The 23,329-nt window shown below is 37.5% G+C and overlaps 1 protein-coding gene across 3 annotated transcripts in view; it reads right to left on the bottom strand.

Annotated features, from left to right (window-relative positions):
* The window catches only part of PLXDC2 (plexin domain containing 2), a 425,380-nt gene that overhangs the window by 199,892 nt on the left and 202,159 nt on the right, over nt 1-23,329 (bottom strand). For all 3 annotated transcript variants that reach the window (XM_019973017.2, XM_019973018.2, XM_070800805.1), the window contains exon 3: nt 6,738-6,884. In XM_019973017.2, the coding sequence (XP_019828576.1) occupies nt 6,738-6,884 (147 nt within the window). The remainder of the gene's footprint in view (nt 1-6,737; nt 6,885-23,329) is intronic.

Genomic DNA, 23,329 nt, shown 5'->3' with positions numbered 1-23,329 from the left:
CGACTCTTTTGCAATGCTATGGACTGTAGCCTGCGAAGCTCCTTTGTCCATGGAGTTTCCTAGACAAGAATACTGGAGTGGGTTGCCATTTCCTCCTCCAGATGTATGTCTTACTTGAAATGAAACAACTCACAAGAGAGAATGCAGCAAGTTTATTTACCAGTCAAAATAAAAATAAAAGCAACTTATTGTTAGACACTGTGAATAGGATACAGACAAAAATGTGTGGTCCAGATAATAGCCCGATAGAGATAGCAAATTAAATTGCCTTTTGAGTTAATAATTTAGAAAAATAATCACTTATCAACAGATTTTCTAATGCACAGGAAAAAATAAAATTCTGCAATATACAAAAACAATTGACTTAAGTCACCACAAGCATCAGAATGTAGTTCTCCCAACATCAACATTATGCAAATTTAAGACCAATGGAAATGCTAGTCAAAATGCTGTTATTTTTCTGGGGAAAAAGAAAATACCTCCAGAAAGCCTAATTTTTGTTAATGAAGGTTTCGGTATGTTTTTGAGTAGTCTGAAGATCCCCACAGAGAACAATCCAATTTTTAAATTTTAAAACAGTCTATCATCAAAACTGTACCAGTCTCATCAAAAACTTTACCAGCTTTATGGTAGACAGGACAGCAACAATTCATTTCATTGTGCTAGTGTTTCTTACATAAAGAATCAATCTTCTTACTAATACATAGAAAAATAGTTTAAAAATTTTAAGGGCAGGGTATGTTTATGTCTGACAAAAAGCACACTGGCAATTTCCTGGCCAAAAAAAATTATTTAAAGATATATGGATATAAATATATGGGTGCATATCTATCTATAGAAAGCGACTCTGAGAGATTACTTAGGAATTAATGTATTTAGGGGTTAATATGTTTTGTTGTGAAGAATTAGGACTCAAACAACAATGCTTCATTACTGCCTCATTGTTATTTGATGTTTGCAGTGTCCTTTCATATTTATTTCACTTTTATTCTTGAAATAACACTGGAGGGGAGTCAAAGCAGGCACTTTCCCCTTTGTTCTAGGTTATAACATTGAGGTCCAAAGAGGCCTGAACCTAAGAAAATGACTTTTGGAGTCAAGGTCTCATAACGTCTGTAACCCCAGAATCCTTCCACTGGGACAATGGCGCTTCTGTAGAAATTGTGAATCAGAACTTCATAAACTGTGGTTTCAAAAGACACATGAATTCTAATTTGGTTGTTGAATCAAACTGTGTCCAGCAATAAATTAAGTTATATGGACTGAGAAGTACAGAAGAAAATCTCAAAATGGTGGCATTTGAAGGTCTCATAGAAATTAAAAAAAAAAGAAGAAGAAATTTCAACTGGTTCCCAGGTTTGTAGTCAGAAAGTTCTAGGTTTGCAACCTGATAACTATGGACTTTAAATAAGGAACAAAAAACCCAAATAAGTACCACTATTTGAAGGTAAGGTGCTTGACTCATTGCTTGTCATGTGATAGGGACTTATGCCAATTTTTTTTTCCCTTTAACTACTGTTTGAAGACATGCTTCTTCCTTTAATGTGTCCAACTGGAAAACTATGTTTTAACATCTGTTTCTACTGCAAATATGATTTAAGAATTGTTATTTAACTCAAAAAGAACAATGGGGATATTTAAACAAAAAAGGACAAAGGGGAAATTGAAGGAACATGTAATCAAATTACTACATACATATATATATATCAGATCAGATCAGATCAGATCAGTCGCTCAGTCGTGTCCAACTCTTTGCGACCCCATGAATCGCAGCACGCCAGGCCTCCCTGTCCAACACCAACTCCCGGAGTTCACTGAGACTCACGTCCATCGAGGGAATGATGCCATCCAGCCATCTCATCCTCTGTCGTTCCCTTCTCCTCCTGCCCCCAATCCCTCCCAGCATCAGAGTCTTTTCCAATGAGTCAACACTTCACATGAGGTGGCCAAAGTACTGGAGTTTCAGCTTTAGCATCATTCCTTCCAAAGAAATCCCAGGGCTGATCTCCTTCAGAATGGACTGGTTGGATCTCCTTGCAGTCCAAGGGACTCTCAAGAGTCTTCTCCAACACCACAGTTCAAAAGCATCAATTCTTCGGTGCTCAGCCTTCTTCACAGTCCAACTCTCACATCCATACATGACCACAGGAAAAACCATAGCCTTGACTAGACGGACCTTTGTTGGCAAAGTGATGTCTCTGCTTTTGAATACGCTATCTAGGTTGGTCATAACTTTCCTTCCAAGGAGTAAGCGTCTTTTAATTTCATGGCTGCAGTCACCATCTGCAGTGATTTTGGAGCCCAGAAAAATAAAGTCTGACACTGTTTCCACTGTTTCCCCATCTATCTGCCATGAAGTGATGGGACCGGATGCCATGATCTTCGTTTTCTGAATGTTGAGCTTTAAGCCAACTTCTTCACTCTCCACTTTCACTTTCATCAAGAGGCTTTTGAGTTCCTCTTCACTTTCTGCCATAAAGGTGGTGTCATCTGCATATCTGAGGTTATTGATATTTCTCCCGGCAATCTTGATTCCAGCTTGTGTTTCTTCCAGTCCAGCGTTTCTCATGATGTACTCTGCATATAAGTTAAATAAACAGGGTGACAATATACAGCCTTGACGTACTCCTTTTCCTATTTGGAACCAGCCTGTTGTTCCATGTCCAGTTCTAACTGTTGCTTCCTGACCTGCATACAAATTTCTCAAGAGGCAGGTCAGGTGGTCTGGTATTCCCATCTCTTTCAGAATTTCCCACAGTTTATTGTGATCCACACAGTCAAAGGCTTTGGCATAGTCAATAAAGCAGAAATAGATGTTTTTCTGGAACTCTCTTGCTTTTTCCATGATCCAGTGTATGTTGGCAATTTGATCTCTGGTTCCTCTGCCTTTTCTAAAACCAGCTTGAACATCAGGAAGTTCACGGTTCACATATTGCTGAAGCCTGGCTTGGAGAATTTTGAGCATTACTTTACTAGCGTGTGAGATAGTATAAATACTAATCATTTTAGTTTACATTATTAAAGGAAAGAGAAATCAGGGTGTTTTGGCACGTGAAGAATGTGAATTAAATGGTAAGTTTTACTCTGACGGCATAATAGTATTGTGGATGGGAGAAAAGAGACAACTGTTACTCTATGTCCAATATTCCTCCTTTTCTAGAAAATTAACCCAAGATCCCAAAATACTGTTCAGACCACATTTATAGATGATAGTGGTAAAGGGGATAATATTCTTTAAAAAGTTATGTTTCCAGGTCAGACACTCCTGTGTCTTCCTGTGACCTACTGGGAGGAAGTTGGGAAGGGCAGCCATCCCAGTTTTCAGCTTTCTGACTTCCTTTCCCTTTGCCCGGGGCTGGTTAGTTAATCAGCTGCCCTTGAGTCTCCCCTAGGCTAGATCTTTCTGTTCTCTTCTTTTGTCTAACTGGCTGACAGAAAGGATGCCCTGGGTATGCAAATTTCATCATTTGGTGTTAAGACTTAAGAAACTCCCCTCTTCCCTTAGAGGTTAAACTTAAGTCCTGTTTCCTGCCAAACTACCAGAGGGGGCCTGCGTGCTGTCGCTTCAGTTGTGCCCATCTTTGTGATCCCCTGGACTGTAGCCTGCCAGGCTCCGCTGTCCATGGGATCCTCCAGGCAAGAATACAAGAGTGGGTTGCCATTCCCTTCTCCAGGGGAATCTTCCCAACCCCAGGACCGAACCTGCTTCTCTTACTTCTCCTGCATTGGCAAGCAGGTTCTTTACCACGAGCACCACTTGGGAAGTCCACCAGAAAGCTCTGCATCAAGGATTTTGATGATTATATCAGGAACCTAATCTATGAAGTGGATCACGGTTTCCCATTTGCTGTTTTCCCTTGGGGTTAAGCCTCTCAATAATATCACAGAGGGGAGAGTAGCTGTGGCTGAGTGTCTGTGTTGTGTGTATGGAGAGGGGTGGGGGAAGAGGCTGTATGTGGGCACCGTTGAGTCCCTGGCCATAACACTACCTTAACACTGCAATTCTGTCACCACCTCTAAAACCTGGTTCTACTCCAAGGCTGGCATAATAGAGAGGGAGTGAAGAGAACAAGGCAGGATTGGAAAGATGAGCAGACCAGTGGAAGAAATAGTGAAACATGGATCACTTTCTACAATTTGGAAATCTTCAAACAAATATATAACATCATATTTCTGAAAGAAAGAATGTAGGAAACTTTTATAAAATATTCTAGTAAGAAAATTTGTAAGTTCCAAGATATAAAACTATTTGAATGAAAAAGTCTAAATGGCAAATTTTTCCTGAAAAAAAAGTAACTACATGATATTATCAACTTTATTGTTATAAACTGAACTTATTAATATGTACTTGGATGTGAATGCGCATGTGTGTGTGTGTGTGTGTGTGTGTGTGTGTATGTGTTCTGTTGGTGTGTATGTGTATGTGTTCTGTTGGTGGTGATAGGGATAGTGGATTCAGGACTAATTTCTAGCCGGAAGAAATTCTTGACAATGGTTTAGATTCTCACGGAAAACCAATGGCACAGTAACTAAAATAAAGGTTTCTATCAATGATATATATTTAAAAATCAATGCATGGAGCACCAGATAAGTTTCAAGCTCAAGCTCGAGTCTTTCCATCTGTGTTTTAGCCAATCTTTGGTGTTCAAACCAACAAAGTCACAATCACAGTAAGAAAAAAATAGATCTTTATATCATCATATTTTTTCTTGAAACTATCAGAAAGTTGTTACGAGGCAACAAAACTCTATTCCAAAGAGAAAAAAAAAATCTTCTTTAAGGAAAGACAGGACACACGAACTACCGCCCCTGTGGGCGAACATTTGAGAAAGTCTAAGAAGAAATCAGCTAACATTATAACTGATGAACTTTTTCCTTTGCTTACAGACAAAGACCTAGGTCATATTCTGGAATCTCCATGTGGACATGCCAATGTTCAAACTCTTATAAAGTATATATTATATTATTAGGGACTGTGATATAGTGGGAAGATTGTCAAATGCAATACATTCCTGAAAATCATGGTATTAATCCAATATTTCTCATTTTCTCTTCTTTTGAAGATCTGTTCTAAGCCAGACCATGAATCATTTCCGAATCTGTCATCTTCTCTGAGACTGCTTGAATATGCAAAGGAAAAGGAATGATGTAATTCAGCAAGGGGTGGTGGCTACTTCATCTGCTTCTGAACTTCAATGAAGCATCATGATACAATTAATTTCCATTTTCACTGTTAGAAGGTGATCTCCTGATATAGGAACATCTACATATACACAATGAAGGCTGATGGTCAACATTTTTGATATCTTATATTTACCACATCAATGCCTCTTTAAATCAGATCAGCCATTACTCTATTAGTTCTATCTTTGTGTCAATAATATCTGGCAATTGCACTTGAAAAGGTCAAGTTATTTTGTTTTCACTGCACATCTTTCTAAACTGAACAGGACATTGCTTCACGATAGTAAGATCACCACTGTAATCAGCGGCAATGAAACTAAATAACGTTTGAAATGTTAAATCAGGAATCATCTTTGACAAAATGATTATCAAAGAATATCCTGAGAACCGAGAGTGGTAACGTTTACACATACATTTTGAACGAGGGACTGACTGCCTAGGTTCGCACCTGAGTCACACCACTTACTAGCATGAGAACCTTAGAGAGGCTGGTTATTCCAAGGTTAAGTTCTTCTATCTGCAACACCTAGATGGTAAGTGATATTTAAATTATAGAACTGTTGTGACAACTGAAAAAGTTGGGGTTCCTCGGTAGTTCAGTGGTTAAGAATCTGCCTGCCAAGACAGGGACATGAGTGTGATCCCTGGTCCAGGAAGATACCCCATGCCACAAGGCATCAAAACCCGTGGGCCACAATTACTGAGCCCCCACTCAAGAGCCTGTGCTCTGCAACAAGAGAAGCCACTGAAATGAGAAGGCTTCACACCACGTCTAGGGAGTCTCCCCAGCTCTCCACAACTAGAGAAAAGCCCTTGCACAGAAACAAAAACCCAGCAGAGCCACAAATAAATAAAACTTTTTAAAAAAGCTAATCCATGTAAGCATTCAACCTGACAGGAAGAATACAGTATCAGTGACCATGTAAGCTAAGGGAGACCTGCTTCAATATCTCCTGTCCTCCCCACTGTATAGATGCAGAAACTGTGCCTCAGAAGATTTAAATTACCTTTTAAGGAACCACCACTGGAAAGTGATTTAAGCTTGGGCTTGAATTACGTTTGGAGCCTTCTGGATTTAATTAATTATTTTCTTTTATATTAAACTTCTCTGCTTACCACATGGAATTTAGTCTACATGTGTTATTTGAATTATGAATGTGTCTAGTTAAATCATCTTCAGACCAAGAGTAATAAACTCATATAAAATGGAAGATTGTGAATTAACTGTATTAAAAATATTGTCTAAATGCATGGATTACAAGAAAACTGAAAAGTATCAAGATAAACCTCAACTCTAAATAGAATGTGCAACTCATGCTACTTACTGGAGAAATCAGTGGACAATTAAATTAATTAACTAATGGTTAAATTAATACTGGCTTCTCAAAACAATTCTTTATCATATTCCACATCTTATCTGTAATCTAAACTGCAGATGCAGAACTAAATATATTTGAAAAGTGATCACAACAAACAATGTCAGTATGTCAGGTAAAGCAAAAATTTTTTCACAGCAGGAAAAAAAAAGAAATTCAAAATGTCAAAGCACTTACTGCAGCCTGGCGATGAGTATTGGACAGTATTCCATGAATCTTCACTTTGTCCTTTTCCATTTGGTCTATATTCACCCACAAATCCCGGCTGGCAGAATCAGATGGACCATATATCCTAGATATATAGTAATTATGATCTGTGTCCTCCTGTAATGATAGAAAATAAGGCACATCAAGAATACAGAAAATACAGACAGACTTTGAGGGTATTGTACCAAGTGAAATGTCAGCAAGAGAAAGATAAATACCAAAGACCTTGTGGTATCTCTTATATGTGGAATCTAAAAAAGCCAAACTCATGGAAACACATGAGAATAGTGGTGATGAGGGGCTGGAAGGGGGTAAAACGGGGAGATGTTGGTCAAAGGGTACAGACTTCCAGTAATAACATGATTTGTTCTGGGGATCTAATGCACAGCATGGGTGATTATAACTAAAAATACTGTATATAGAGTAACTATATGCAGGTCAAGAAGCAACAGTTAGAACTGGACATGGAACAACAGACTGGTTCCAAATCGGGAAAGGAGTACGTCAAGGCTGTATATTGTCACCCTGTTTGTTCAACTTATATGCAGAGTACATCATGAGAAACCCTGGGCTGGAGGAAGCCCAAGCTGGAATCAAGATTGATAGGAGAAATATCAATAACCTCAGATATGCAGATGACACCACCCTTCTGGCAGAAAAAAGAACTAAAGAGCCTCTTGATGAAAGTGAAAGAGGAGAGTGAAAAAGTTGTCTTAAAGCTCAACATTCAGCAAATTAAGATTGTGGCATCCAGTCCCATCACTTCATGGCAGATAGATAGGGAAACGGTGGAAACAGTGGCATAGTTTATTTTTGGGGGGCTCCAAAATCACTGCAGATGGTGACTGCAGCCATGAAATTAAAAGACGCTTACTTCTTAGAAGAAAAGCTGTGGCCAACCTGGACAGCGTATTAAAAAGCAGACACATCACGTAACCAACAAATGTCCATCTAGTCAAGGCTATGGTTTTTCCAGTAGTCATGTATGGATGTGAGAGTAGGACTATAAAGAAAGCTGAGCACAAAAGAATTGATGCTTTTGAACTGTGGTGTTGGAGAAGACTCTTGAGTCCCTCGGACTGCAAGGAGATCCAACTGGTCCATCCTAAAGGAAATCAGTCCTGAATATTCATTGGAAGGACTGAGACTGAAGTGGAAACTCCAATACTTTGGCCACCTTATGTGAATAATTGACTCACTCGAAAAGACCCTGATGCTGAGAAAGATTGAAGGTGGGAGGAGAAGGGGACAACAGATGACGAGATGGTTGGATGGCATCACTGATTCAATGGACATAAGTTTGAGTAAACTCTGGGAATTGGTGATGGACAGGGAGGCCTGGCATCCTGCAGTCCATGGGGTCGCAAGGAGTCAGACACAACTGAGTGACTGAACTGAACTGAACTGAGAGTAACTATATAGTAACTTTTCCAGTAGTCATGTATGGATGTTAGAGTTGGACCATACAGAAGTCTGAGCACCTAAGGACTGATGCTTTTGAACTGTAGTGTTGGAGAAGACTCTAGAGAGTCCCATGAACTGCAAGGAGATCAAACCAGTCAATCCTAAAGGAAATCAATCCTGAATATTTATTTGAAGGACTGATGCTGAAGCTCCAATACTTTGGCCACTTGATGTGAAAAGCTGGCTCATCAGAAAAGACCCTGACACTGGGAAAGATTGAAGTCAGGAGGAGAAGAAGACGACAGAGGATGAGAAGGTGGGATGGCAACACTGACTCAATGGACATAAGATTAAGCAAGCTCCAGGAGATGGTGAAGGACAGGGAATCCTGGCGTGCTGCAGTCCATGTGGTTGCAAAGAGTTCGACATAGCTAACTGACTGAATAACAATATAGTAACTTGAAAGTTGCTAAGACTGTATATCTTAGAAGTTATCACCACTAAAAAAGTAATGGTAATAGTATGACATGTTGGAGATGTTAGCTAATGCTCTATGTAAGTGTATCAAATCAGCATGTTATGCTCCTTAAACTTACACCATGTTACATGTCAATTACATCTCAATAAAGGTAGGAAAAAAAGAGAAACATTTATTTTCTTTTCAGAACCTACTCAGTACTAGCTAAATTTGCCTAAACCATTTTACTTTCTAATTTAGAATATAAAAAAAGTATAGTTTACTTATGACCTTGGCAGCTTGAAATTTCTCCATTTCATAAGTTTATTTTGCTCTTTCCCTAGAGTTGTTTAAACATCATTTTACCCTAAAATTGAGAGTATGTCAGAATTGTGGCAAGCAAAGATAGAGGTAAGCATATTTGGTTCTTGTTATAAGCTTTGTGTTGATTCTGACTGCTATTTTAAATAATACTTCTAAGATGAATCCACTTGTAACAATTTTTTTCTTTTTCAGGTGAATTTAGTGCTACATTCAATGTTTTTTTTTCACATCAGTTAAATTTTTAATACTTTTATTGTCCTAGGATCAAAAAATAATTTTCTTTCTTCCGATTCCCTTTTAAAAAGAGAAACATTAAAAAAAAATAAAAAGAGAAACATTTAAATCATTATACATCAAAATTACATAATTTAAAGAGTTATATATAGAGTTTTGGGCTTCCCGGGTGGGGGTAGGGGTAAAAAACCTTCCTGCTAATGCAGGAGACTCAAGTGACACGGGCTCAACCCATGGGTCGGGGAGATTGCCCTGGAGGAGAAAATAGCAACCCACTCTAGTATTCTTGCCTGAGAAATCCCATGGACAAAGGAGCCTGGCGGGCTACAGTTCATGGGGTTGCAAAGCGTGGGACACAACTGAGCACACACACTCCACCTGGAATACTTCATATACAGTTCATTATAAAGAAGAAAAAAGTCAGCCCCCAGAAGAAAAAAAAAAAAAGAAGAACAGAGGTGTTCCTAAAATTCATAAAAAAACAAACAAAAATGATTCTATTGGAATTAGAAGTGTTAGTATTCTTCAAAATAGCCAAATGAATTAAATAATCTCTAAGGAAAGTGGGGCTTCCCTGTTGGCTCAAAGGGTAAAGCATTTGCCTGCAATGCAAGAGACCCGGGTTTGATCCCTGGGTCGGGAAGATACCCTGGAGAAGGCGATGTCAACCCACTCCAGCACTCTTGCCTGGAGGATCCCATGGATGGAGAAGCCTGGTAGGCTACAGTCCGTGGGGTCGCAAAGAGTCGGACATGACTGAGTGACTTCACTTTCACTTTCAAGGAAAGTGAATTAGATTTTTAAAATATAAAAGTAATAAGCCTCTTTAGAATAAACTGTTACATAAAACCAAAACATAAAGGCTAGTGAGCAATCTGTGTACAAGGGTCTTTCCTAAACCAGTATGTTAGGTTTCTATTTGCTGCTGCCTAAACAAAAAATGTCACTTTTGGAATTCAGTACAGTCTAGTCACACACACACACATTCTTTGCGACCCCATGGACTGCAGCACCCCAGGCTTCCCTGTCCATCACCAACTCCCGGAGCCTCAAATTCATGTCCATCGCATCGCTGATGCCATCCAATCATTTCATCCTCCATTGTCTCCTTCTCCTCCCACTTGCAATTTTTCCCAGCATCATGGTCTTTTTCCAGTGAGTCAGTTCTTCGCATCGGGTGGCCATAGTATTGGAGTTTCAGCTTCAGTCTCAGTCCTTCCAAAGAATATTCAGGCCTGATTTCCTTTAGGATGAACTGGTTGGATCTCCTTGCAGTCCAAGGGACTCTCAAGAGTCTTCTCCAGCACCAGAGTTCAAAAGCATCAAATCTTCTGCGCTCAGCTTTCTTTATACTCCCAACTCTCACATCCATACATGACTACTGGAAAAGCCATAGCTTTGACTAGACAGACCTTTGTTGGTAAAGTAATGTCTCTGCTTTTTAATATACTGTCTACGTTGATCACAGCTTTTCTTCCAAGGAGAAGCATCTTTTAATTTCATGGCTGCAGCCACCATCTGCAGTGATTTTGGAGTCCAAAAAAATAAAGTCTGTCACTGTTTCCATTATTTCCCCATCTATTTGCCATGAAGTGATGGGACTAGATGCCATGATCTTAGTTTTCTTAATGTTGAGCTTTATGCCAACTTTTTTGCTCTCCTCTTTCACTTAAATCAAGAGGCTCTTTAGTTCTTTGCTTTCTATCATAAGAGTGGTGTCATTTGCATATCTGAGGTTATTGATATTTCTCCTATCAATCTTGATTCCAGCTTGGGCTTCACTTGGCCCGGCATTTTGCTTGATGTTCTCTGCATATAAGCAGAGTGACAATATACAGCCTTGATGTACTCCTCTCCTGATTTGGAACCAGTCTGTTGTTCCACGTCCAGTTTTAACTGTTGCTTCCTGACCTGCATACAGATTTCTCAGGAGGCAGGTCAGGTGGTCTGGTATTCCCATCTCTTTAAGAATTTTCCACAGTTTGTGGTGATCCACACAGTCAAAGGCTTTGGCATAGTCAATAAAGCAAAATAGATGTTTTTCTGGAACTAGTCTTTTCTAATAATGTGAACTATAATTACTATTGAGTGACAACAAATTCAAACTTCTCCTTTTAAACTAGGATTTGCCCCTGCTTTCATTGAATGGTCATAGAAATTGAGTTTTCTAGACAGCATATTAAAAAGTCTAGATAAACTTATTAAAAAGCAGAGATATTACTTTGCCAACAAAGGTCTGTCTAGTCAAAGCTATGGTTTTTCCAGTAGTCATGTATGGATGTGAGAGTTGGACCATAAAGAAACCTGAGCAATGAAGAATTGATGCTTTTGAACTGTGGTGTTGGAGAAGACTCTTGAGAGTGCCTTGGACTGTAAGGAGAGTCAACCAGTCCATCCTAAAGGAGATCAGTCCTAGATATTCATTGGAAGGACTGATGCTAAAACTGAAACTCCAATACTTTGGCCAACTGATGTGAAGAACTGACACATTTGAAAAGACCCTGATGCTGAGAAAGACTGAAGGCAGGAGGAGAAGGGGAAGACAGAGGATAAGATGGTTGGATGGCATCACCAACTTGATGGACATGAGTTTGAGCAAGCTTTGGGAGTTGGTGATGGACAGCGAGGCCTGGAGTGCTATAGTTCATAGTCACAAAGAGTTGGACAGCACTGTGCAACTGAACGGAGCTGAACTGACTGAGAAATTGACATAATACGTCTCTTCCCTATAATGTGGGTTGCTGAATGCCATTTTTACTTGAATTATCACTATTGATATCAGTATGGTACCTGTCACAAAACCTTTATTTTTCTTGTTTCTCACTCACTGAATATTTACATGTTTTAAAAAGCATTTTTGCTGAGGAACACTCAGTAAAATCATATTATTCTTGACTAATTTGAAACACAATTAGGTTTTCTGTGGTTTATTTTCTCATGAAATGTAATTTGGCTTATCTATTTGAGGAGTCTCTAAACAGAACCCACTCCAGTGTTCTTGCCTGGAGAATCCCAGGGACGGGGGAGCCTGGTGGGCTGACGTCTATGGGGTCGCACAGAGTTGGACACGACTGAAGTAACTTAGCATTAGCAAACAGAACATATTTGAAAACACTCAGGTATATGTAAGATTTATGGTTCGTGAACAGAGGGTCTATGATTAGAATAATAAAATTTGGGATAAAGTTTATCTAATGCCTTTATTATTTAAGTGCTAATTATATAAAATATAATTATCCTTGAGATCCAGTCTAAATAAGAATCCCATGTACCTTTTCTTAAGTACCATATATGGTACTTACCCTAACCTTAACCCCTACATAAAGGAAAGGAATATGGTAAGCAAAATCCTAAATAGATCTTTAATTAATCCTAAATAGATTTTGCTTCATGACTAAAAGAAAAAATATGACCCCAAGTGTAAATCTTGAGAAATGTGTTTAAATGTTAACAGTAAATTAAAAAAATAAATCCTAGGAAAATCTCCAATTAAACTCTATCATATACAAATTACATGTATACCCATGATTAAAGATAAAGTGCAGCAGAGAAGAAGAAAAAAGGAAATACAAAGAAAGAAGTAGGAATAAGAGTCTGCAACTCAAAGGAGCTTCCATCTCAATGATTTTCTGGCCCTCCCTTCCAGAAGGTGATGACACGGACGGCCCGGGTTCTAGGAGAGTAACAAGCTTTGTGGTTGTGCTTCAACTCCTTCCATTGTCTGGGGAAGCTTTCAGTGGTGAGACCCTTTCTTGACTTTGGGCACAAGTCCTTCTACAAGTGTCATACTTCTGGCAACAATGGCTGATTGTTAGGATGAGCGTATAACCTAAGGAGGACCAATTAGTGAGACATCCAGGGACCTATGTAGAGAGGAGATAATTTCCCTGATTCTGATTGTTTAGTTGTGTAGCTGTGAGACTTGGAACCACTGCCACCATTTTGCTACCAAGGGGGAACCTTGCCTGAAGACCAAGCAAACAGATAAAGACAGAACCATAAGCCCATACGTAATGCAAAGAAAGAGCCAGATCCCTAACCAGTAAAGTGTGCCAGCTCCTAGACTTGTTCAACCACTTAGATGAATCATTAAATCTCTTGTATTGTTAAAACATCTTGAGTTGAGTTATTATGAACCAAAAGAATCCTGACAAACAAGTTTTCTTAACTTGCATGAAAAGAGACTTAAGCAGTGTTGAATAAGACAACCTTATCTACACATTTATAGATCTGGATAACAAACATCTCCCACTTGTATCTAGTATTCCATCAAATCACATAGCAGGAATGAAAACTTTTATCTAACCTGCCAGAAATCATCAAGTCTGAATAACAAATGATAATGACTCATTTAATTTTTCAATGAATGGTATAATAGAGTGGTTTTGAAGAAAATATTCAATGAGTTTAAATTAAAAAATTAATTTTTCTTCCTATTCCTAGTATTTTTACAGAGTTCAGCATCATTGAGGTCAGAGATATAATCTTTATATGAGTTATGTAACAGATTTTATGATAGTGCCAAATTCTTATATAATTGCAAAATAGATATTTTCTTTAATATTACAAATTTTCAGTATAGAGTTCAGTATAATTGTTGCAATCAACATATCTAAAATGACTTCTGTATTTCCTTTAACCTCTAAGTCTTTGTAACGAATCAAGACATAGTCTTGAAGTTAACATAAAGAATAAGAGTATTGTTATGCTAAACAATGGACTTGCTGCAAAAATATACATTTTGGGGTCTGTAATAAGTAATTATAATTACTGATATGGCTATGTGAACATACATTTACATTTTCACTTAAATCGGAGCTTCTCAAAACGATATTACATCTTTGAAAATACTGAAAGCTAAAGCCTTTTGACTTCTTGGTGTTTGCCTTCTATAGCCCAAGCTTGCCAGGTTGTCATGGAAACTTCTATTCAAAGAGGAAGACAATTTATTGTTTACCTAGGAATTTAGAGACAGAAGTTGTTAAATTCCTGGGAGAGGTGTTTGGCTCAGCTATTCAGGAGCGCCATAAACTAGATGTCTCAAAAATATGACATCTTAGCACTACTAAATTATTCAAACCACATCTTGTCCTTTATAGGAGTAATGGTACTTAAAGCTTTGCCAAAAGCCACTTCAGGCGTAAAGATTTTCCTATTCTGCTCAAAAGTAAACTATTTCTAACATCATAGAAAATAAAACAAACCACCACTGTGATATGACTACTTGCCAATTCATTTAGGAAACCAACTGTTACTGAAAGTGGATGGCACAGTAGGTAGCTATAAATCCTATAAGTCCATGCTTTTCAGACATGTCTGGAAATGTGCAGCTGTAAACAGAGGACATACACCAAAAATACAGAGAAAACGTCTTTGCGACTATAGCCTAACCATTCAGCAACAATCAGTTCACTCAATTCCTAACCCATGTGTGGTCTTCTCTTGTTTTCATAGGTATTAAGTTGATTTTATGTTAAATAATTTTTATGGATGCCTCATATTGCCTTTTGTGGTAACAGCATTTGAATTCTAAATTCATTTCATTGAGAATTATTTTTAAAAATCATGAGTATATTGTACGAACATCACTGTGCTAGTCATCTGAAATATACAGATACATAAAACATAGCCAAAGATCTTAGGTAAAGTTATTTAGCATTTAATGGATTGATCACCTTTCAAAGATAGTTTCATAATAAATAAAGAAATATTATAATTTGAATGGTTCCTGCCAGGTGTTAATATACACCAAATATGTTATATTCTTATGTTAATGATTTCACAAGGGTCATATAGTATATTTAAAGGTAAAGCCATTTTAAAATATTACTTGTGTATATAAACCTCCTTAAAAACAATAAGTAACAAATAGTGAAATGAATAATCAATTTAAAAAATCATGTTGATATAAGAAACCAAAAGGATATGAGCAAATTACAAAAAGAAGAGAGTGAGCTGACAATTACAAAGGAAAAAGTTACGAGATTAAATCATTAGTAGAAACAAGAGCAGAATATGTGTGTGTGTGTTTGTGTGCACGCCATCCCTCAGTTGTATCCAACTCTTTGCAAACTCCATGGACTGTAGCCCACCAGGGTCCTCTGTCCATGGGATTTTCCCAGGCAAGAATATTGGAGTGGGTTTCTATTTCCTACTCCAGGAGATCTTCCTAACTCAGGGATCAAACCCACTTTTCCAGCATCTTCTGCATTGGCAGGCAGATTCTTTACCACTGAGCCATCTGAAAAGCCCAACAACAGCAGAATAAATGTAATTAATTACTAGGCAGGACATAGGGAAAAGTCTTGAGAAAGACACAACATGAAATGGAAAAGAAGAATGAAGTATATATATATAAGAATGATAAATTATTTTAAAATGACATACATTTTAAAAACTTTATATATTTTAAAATAACTTGATATACATACACACACATATATATCCACACACTTAGTTGACTTAGATAAGTCTCTTTAATTATGTTAGAATAATTTTTTTCTGAGATAAAGACCTGAATCATACACTATGTCCCAAGTAAATTTGCAATAGAATTTTGAATATTAAGAAATCCTCTGGTGAAATTTCTCGAAGGTTAAAAAAAAAAAGAATAAGAAATCTTGTACATATCTAGCAAGACAAATAGAGTCATGTATAAAGAGTAAAAAACCTTGGTTAGGCTGATACTTCTCCATAATTTTCAGTGGAAACAATGGCTGTACCATGTGCGAGAAGGAAGTTGGGATTCAAGGAATTTTTGCCTGAGTTGTAATGTAATTATAAAGGCAACACACATATTTGTAATACCCACAAATACAGAGGGATATTAACCAAGATTTTCACATCTGGGCTCCTCGGTCCATAGGATTCTCTAGGCAAGCATACTGGAGTGCGTGGCCATGCCTTTCTCCAGGGAATCTTCCTGATCCAGGAATCGAACCCTCATTTCTTATGTCTCCTGAACTGACAGGTGAGTTCTTTACCACTAATACCACCTGGGCAGCCCTTTCTTAAAAATGGAACACCTAATTACACAACCATTTCAACTGAGGAGTGCATCAAACATGGTCACAAAAATAGAGAAGCTGTTATATTGTTTTTTTCTAGATGATGGGGTTTGGAGAGTGTTTTGTCCCCTTAATCTGTGTTACTGAATTACTGAATTTTGAAAATAAACATTACATGTAACCACTTTCTTTTTTTACATAAAATAATAACAAATCCTTGAAGATGCTTCAAAGTATTAATTGTTGATTATTTGGAATCAAATTACCACAATATATCAAGAGACACAAGACTACAATGTTATACACCGATCATGTAGAATATCTATAATAAGTACCCTGAAATAAGTACCCTGCTTAAAGAAGACTATAAATTAGATAGTCATACTCAGTGAAGAGCTTAAAGGTCAATAAATTTAAACTGCCCTGTGAAAAAGCCAATATATAAATTTTCATTAAACCTTTTCTTTAAAATACTGGTTTTAACAACCTAATTGATATAGAGTGAAATTTTTTTCACTACTTAAGGAGAATGAAATCAGTGTTAATAGAAACATGAAAATAGTCATTTCTACTAAATTTTGAAGGAGAGGTTGCTTAGAGTTTGAATCTGTATAAAATGAATTTATGTTTAAGCATTTTATACAAGTATCACTAAATTTTCTCTCTTCATTCATTATGCAGAAATCATTTGTTTCGTGTGTAGAAGACACAATATATTTTAGCGAGATACATTTTGACAGAAAATACAGGAGGTAATGCTGAAGAATTCTTCAATGGTACAGCTTCATCTTGGCAATGGCTATAATTCTACCCAGAGACTTTTCTTTTAAAAAAATTGGAATACAATTGCCTTACAATGTTGTGTTAGTCTGTGCTGTATGAAGTGACTCAGCCACATGCATACATATATCCCCTCCCTCTTGGACCTCTCTCCTCCGTCTCCCCAGCCCACCCCTCTGGGTCATCACAGGGGACAGAGCTGAGCTCCCTGTGCTAGTATACAACAGCTTCCCACTAGCTATGCATTTGACACATAGCTGCGGTGGGCTGCCATCTACGGGGTCGCACAGAGTCCGACACGACTGAAGCGACTTAGCAGCAGCAGCAGCAGTGTATATATGCCAACCCCAATCTCCCAATTCGTCCCACCCTTTCCTTTCCCTGCTCTGTCCACACGTGCATTCTCTAGGTCTGTGTTTCTATTCATGCCTTGGAAACAGGTTCATCTGTATCATTTTTCTAGATTCTGCATGTATGTGTTAATATACGATGTTTGTTTTTCTCTTTCTGATACTCCCAAATTCCTTATGAGAGACTTTTAATGAGTTGCTTGTGCTTTGCTTTTAGTTATTATCCTAGTATAATCTCCTGGCTTATTTCCAGGAATGTTATGAAGGATCTCAAAAAGAGGGAATATGCTGAGGCGCGGCTACATTCTGACAAAGTCGCGGGCAGAGGATGGAAGGCAGGGAAAGCTGCGGGGAGGGGAACATGATGTGGACTACAGCATTGAACGTGAAGGCAGGTGATCTGCTCCGTGGTTCTCACACGCTCGGTCACTAATAGATTCTGTCAGTTCAGTGAAGTCAATTACGCCTTCAGTTCATTTCAGTGGACTCAAAGTGTGAACTTCCCTGGGCTCATAATCCTTCTTTGGCCAGAAGTAAAATCACACAGGGGATGGCAGGGGTCCTGGACCTACAGGTACTGCCCAGTTGATCTTCCGGGAGAATTGAAGACACCATTAGACAGCAGTAGATACACGGAAAGAGAGGTGGATGAAAAATCCACGGTAACCTCCACTTTTCCCAGCTACATTACAAGAAGGTGACCTACAGGGAAGGTAGTATAGGAAGATAGTTAGGTCACATGAGCGTCTCTATTAATAAAAAGCCAGTGAGAGGATTTAGCTTTCTGTCACTGTATTGCCAAAGAATGAAATTAGACCAACATATTTAAGCACATTTGAAGAGCATATGGACAGAATATAAAGAATTATTAAATTAGCCCCATACAATTTTACCACGATAGGGACAATTCCATATTAGCTTCAAATAGCCTTCGATATACATCAGCAAGTACTATAGCAATACCCTTTTTCAGACACTCTGAACAATTATGCAGGAAAAAATTCAACTTAATGTTATGGTGTCAGAAGAATTAAAATCAATTCTGTCTCCTGTTGATTATATCAGATCATTGCGCCAGTTCTCATTATGCATATCTTTTACACATTTTCAGTTTCTCACGGATTCCTCTACCATTTCTCTAAGGGTTTTTACCTACTTGATCTATTTGCAGTGTGGTCTATCTCCCTAGAAATCTTGTCTAGACTCTTTAATTTATCAGTTCTTCATAAGAGTTTAGTTAAATGACGATCCAAGAATGTAAGATTAGTTGGTGTGTGTGTGTGTGTGTGTGTGTGTGTGTGTATGCTGTGTATGTGAATTTATTGTGAGGTCAGCTTACTATGTGACAGAATAAAATGGGATCCCAGCAATATTTCCATTATAAAATAATTTTCATTTTCCCAGTAACAGTTTCTTTTAGATGAGATCATGTCTCATGCTATGTAGAGAGAGGTAAAGTATATGTACAAGCAAGCATAATATATTCATTTATGATCTTTCAAGATAATAACAAAACCAAAGCTCCATAATTCAGTTAAGTGGCTGCTTAGCTCTCCAGGCATTTTGGAATGTGTTGGTATGTGTTTGTGTTGACTCATTTATTAAATGAAACAAATAGCAATTTCTATCTGGATATATTAATAGTATACATTTATCTCCTCCTGGTAGAAACCTTTAACCTTTGGAAGAATAAACTTGGGAGAGCGCTCCCAGTCTTAGAAGGGTGAGAAAGAATCCACCAGAGAGAGAATCTGGGGTAGTTTTGAGTGAATTAACATCTCAATTTACCTTTTATAAATACAAGCAAGTGAAACCAAATCAGACAGTGGCCACTTAAGAGATGCATTGGCAATTTACAAAGAACCTCTGAAGGCTCAAAAAAAAAAAAAAAAAAAAGAAAAACTACAGAAAAAACATATGCATGAAAAAAATTTTAAAATATGTAGGAGATTTCTATTTAAAAAACGCAAAATTAGCATCACAATAACATTGCTCAATGGGGATTTGGGTTGAAGTACAGTTTTTTGTCTCTTAAATAGCCACTATAAGCCACTTACATTCTATGTAAGAAATTGAACTAGATGTCTCTTAAAATGCCTTTCAGGTCCCAAGATCCTAAAGCCACAAGAAAAATGGGAAGACATTGCTAGGGATGAATCAGAAGACTTTGGTGATACCCACCAAAAGAAATACAAGTGTGCAGTTTGAAGAGAAGGCACGGGTCTCTAGTTATAGTAACTGGATAGTATAGTACAATTTCAATAGGTCCCTAACATTTTTGTTGGTAAGTTATAGACTGGCCCCAAAATTGGAGGCAACTTAACAGACTTGTTGCAAGGAGTGTATGAATCCCTGGGGACACTACATTATCTGTGCAAACTGAAAAAAAATCACAGGTCTTGTATTTGTATGCATTATTTTTTAATTTGTATTTGAATGCCTTTTTAAAATGCACAATATATCATGATGCATAAAATTTGTGATCATTTGATAGTATCACTGAATTTCTCTATAATTCTTGGTATATTTTTCTCATCAATTGCAAAAGACAATGGTGTAAGGGACCTCAGAATGTTCTGGTAATCAGAAAAAACCATCATAATTTAAAATTATGAACACTTCTATTCTAGATGTGCATTCATGCTAGGGCAGGAACTGGGGCACCATAAACATACTGTCTTAGTCTGCTCAAGCTGCTGTAACAAAAGACCATAGACTGGCTTAAACAACAAAAATTTATTTTTCACAGTTTTGGGTTCTGGGAAGCCTAAGATCAAAGTTCTGGCTGATGTGGTTTTTGTGAATGCTGTCTTCCTGGCTTGTAGATGACAGCCTTCTTGCTATGTCGTCAAACGGCTGAGAAAAAGTTCTTTAGTGTCTTCCTCTCCTCATCAGGGTTTCCCTGGTGGCTCAGATGGTAAAGAATCTGTATGCAATTTGGGAGACCCAGGTTCAATCCCCAGGTCGGGAAGATCCCCTGGAGACGGAATGGCAACCTACTTCAGTATTCTTGCCTGGAGAATGCCATGGACAGAGGAGCCTGGTGGGCTATAGTCCATGGGGTCGTAGAGAATCGGACATGACTGACGGACTATCACTTCACTTCACTTCACTTCACTTCTCCTCTTATAAGTACATCAATCCCATTGGATTCAGGCTGCACCCTTAATGACCTCATTTAATCTTTACCTTGTAATGGCCCTATTGCTGAACACTAGGTTGGCCATAAAGTTGACTCAGGTTTGCCCATATGATGTGACAGGATAACCTGAATGAACTTTTTGGCCAACCCAATATAACCATGTGGGTATGAGGGCTTCAACCTACGAATTTAGGGAAGACAAAATCCAGTTGATAGCACATACAGATAGTTTGTTTATTAACTTTGGATTTGTAAAAACAAACAAAAAAACCCCCTAAATTTAATACCTTTGAAAATTCATGTCATTCTCTAGTATTAATCAAAATTGCCACCCAAGCTTTCTAAAATAAGAGGGCTTTTTGAAAATCCATACAGTTCCCTGTCTTGGCCTATTTCTTAGGAAAAAAACTGAGAAATAACTACTATTTATATTTTTACAAGAATTATGGAAAAATTTACTCTAGACCAATTTCTAAAAATTATAACTCAGTTGACAGTTTTCACATAACCATTTGTGGAAAGGCTGGGTAATTTCCTCCTATGAACTGACCAATCTTTTCATTTCTAAGGTGACTGTTACAGTCTCCAAACTATCCAGTCTTGTATTTCAAGTGACAGGTATTAATATAATTATCCAGCTTTTTTTCATATTATTACATCTTTAATGTCAAAGAATAAAATTTTCCATGTCTTCTTTTCAACCTCTCATATCTTTAAAAACAAAACTTGAGACATTTTATATTTTATGCTACTAACCCTTACTGAAGCATGAATTCTCCTCAAACATAATAGTTTCCACCCCTGAACAAAATCCACCTTTTCACCAAATTTCATGTAATTGCCTTGCCATTTTTATTATCAAAATATTTCTCTAAAAGCATAGAAAGTATAGCAAACAAAGAAAGTAATTTCATCATTAATAGTATATGTCACATTATGCTAGTAAAGAGAAGCACCAGGATATTTAACCTAACTATGTTTGTGAGAATATTGCTGGCTATTACAGAAAATTTGGTATCCAGTTCTATCAGTTATCTAGCTGCTGCTGCTAAGTCGATTCAGTCGTGTCCGACTCTGTGCGACCCCATAGACGGCAGCCCACCAGGCTCCCCTGTCCCTGGGATTCTCCAGGCAAGAACACTGGAGTGGGTTGCCATTTCCTTCTCCAATGCATGAAAGTGAAAAGTGAAGGTGAAGTCGCTCAGTCATGTCCGACTCTTAGCGACCCCATGGACTGCAGCCTACCAGGCTCCTCCGTCCATGGGATTTTCCAGGCAAGAGTACTGGAGTGGGGTGCCATTGCCTTCTCCATATCTAGCTACAGGGACTGACAATTACCTCTAAATAAAATTATATTAATGTCATTGGAATTTTGGAATTATATTTGAAAACCTAACATTAGGACAGATAAAGAGGATATGTTACTTGGGTAATTATTTCAAATTTCTAAATTTGGTGAAATAACAGATAATTCTTCACACTGTCTCCATTTATTTAAATATATTTTTAAGCCCTCTCCATCACAATTTTCACATCTTTCACATTAAATTTTTTAAAAAATTAATTGATAATATATCTCATATTATTTTAGTTTTTCTCATTTGCAAATTTTATAGTACTGGTTTTGAGGCAAAATTAATATGTGGAAAATAGAACAAGAATTAGGAGAAAATACAGCTTGGAAGCAAATTGTATATGTATATTTGATCTGTGATAAACATACTTTACAAAACTGTTAAACCCAATAAAACATGAAAAGAGCTATGTTGCTTGGTAAACTAGAAGTAGATAAATATACTCTCATACTTGGAATGACAAAATGATGGAAAAATAGTCACTTACTTTGTGTTTCAGCAGCCCCTTATTAACTGGCCTGACCAAGCATCTATATCTAATATTGAATTAGAGTTCTATAGTCTCCACATATTGAAGTCATTTGCTCTGTCTTTGCCATCTATTATTGGACTTTAGCTAGTAGGTCTTTGTTTTAGATCTTTTACTTTAAAACTAAGAAAATGTTAATCACATATTTATGAGAGCTGGTTAATAAGTGTAGCTAACTCTCATAAGTGCAAATTCTCAGCCTGGCACATAATATGCATTATGCATATAATCTTTACAAGTCAATAAATTGTATGGATACTAAAGTTCAGAAATACCAACTAAGTTGCTTGGCATCACATAAAACCCAGGGATATACAAAAAAAAAAGTCCTATATCTCTCCAATGTCTATGTTCTTTCCACTTCTAAAATGCCTGATAGGTATTAAATTCTCTTGGGACCTCAACAAATATTACCTTTGGTCACATTGCTTTCATGAGGCTAGTGCTCAGGCCTTCTGTAATAGCTGTCTCACAGGTCTCCCTGCTTCTCATCTCGGTTCCCTTTAGTTTATTCTCTACAAAGTAGAGTAATCCTTTTAAAAGAAATCCTTTTAAAGCAGAAACCTGATCATATCCCTCTCCTGCTCTAACGAGATTTCCCTTCACACTTTAGAATAAAACCCAAAGTCCTTACAAACACTGGAGCCATCCCCTCCCCTTCATCTTCCTCATGACATTCCTCACCAACTCTGCTGGCTCTCCTGCTGCCCCATGAGCACGCAGTGCACCCCAACACCATACTGTGCACCTGGTCTTTTATGCACTTCTCCTAGTCTGCCATGCTTTATTTCTGAGTCTGCTTTAATTTCCTTTGTAATTTTTATCTTTGGACTTAAAAATTTTTTACTGTCCCCCTGTTTAAAATCTCTCTCTCTCTTTTATTGGGTTCACAGCTGTATTCTAAATAGTAAACATCGGTACATCATACTCAGTATATGCAGGTTATAGACCTTCTTTATATTTTTCAAACCTAGTTACTT

The sequence above is a fragment of the Bos indicus genome, chromosome 13, assembly GCF_029378745.1.
Source record: "Bos indicus isolate NIAB-ARS_2022 breed Sahiwal x Tharparkar chromosome 13, NIAB-ARS_B.indTharparkar_mat_pri_1.0, whole genome shotgun sequence".
Lineage (NCBI taxonomy): Eukaryota > Metazoa > Chordata > Mammalia > Artiodactyla > Bovidae > Bos > Bos indicus.
This window is presented reverse-complemented; position numbering and strand designations above follow the sequence as displayed.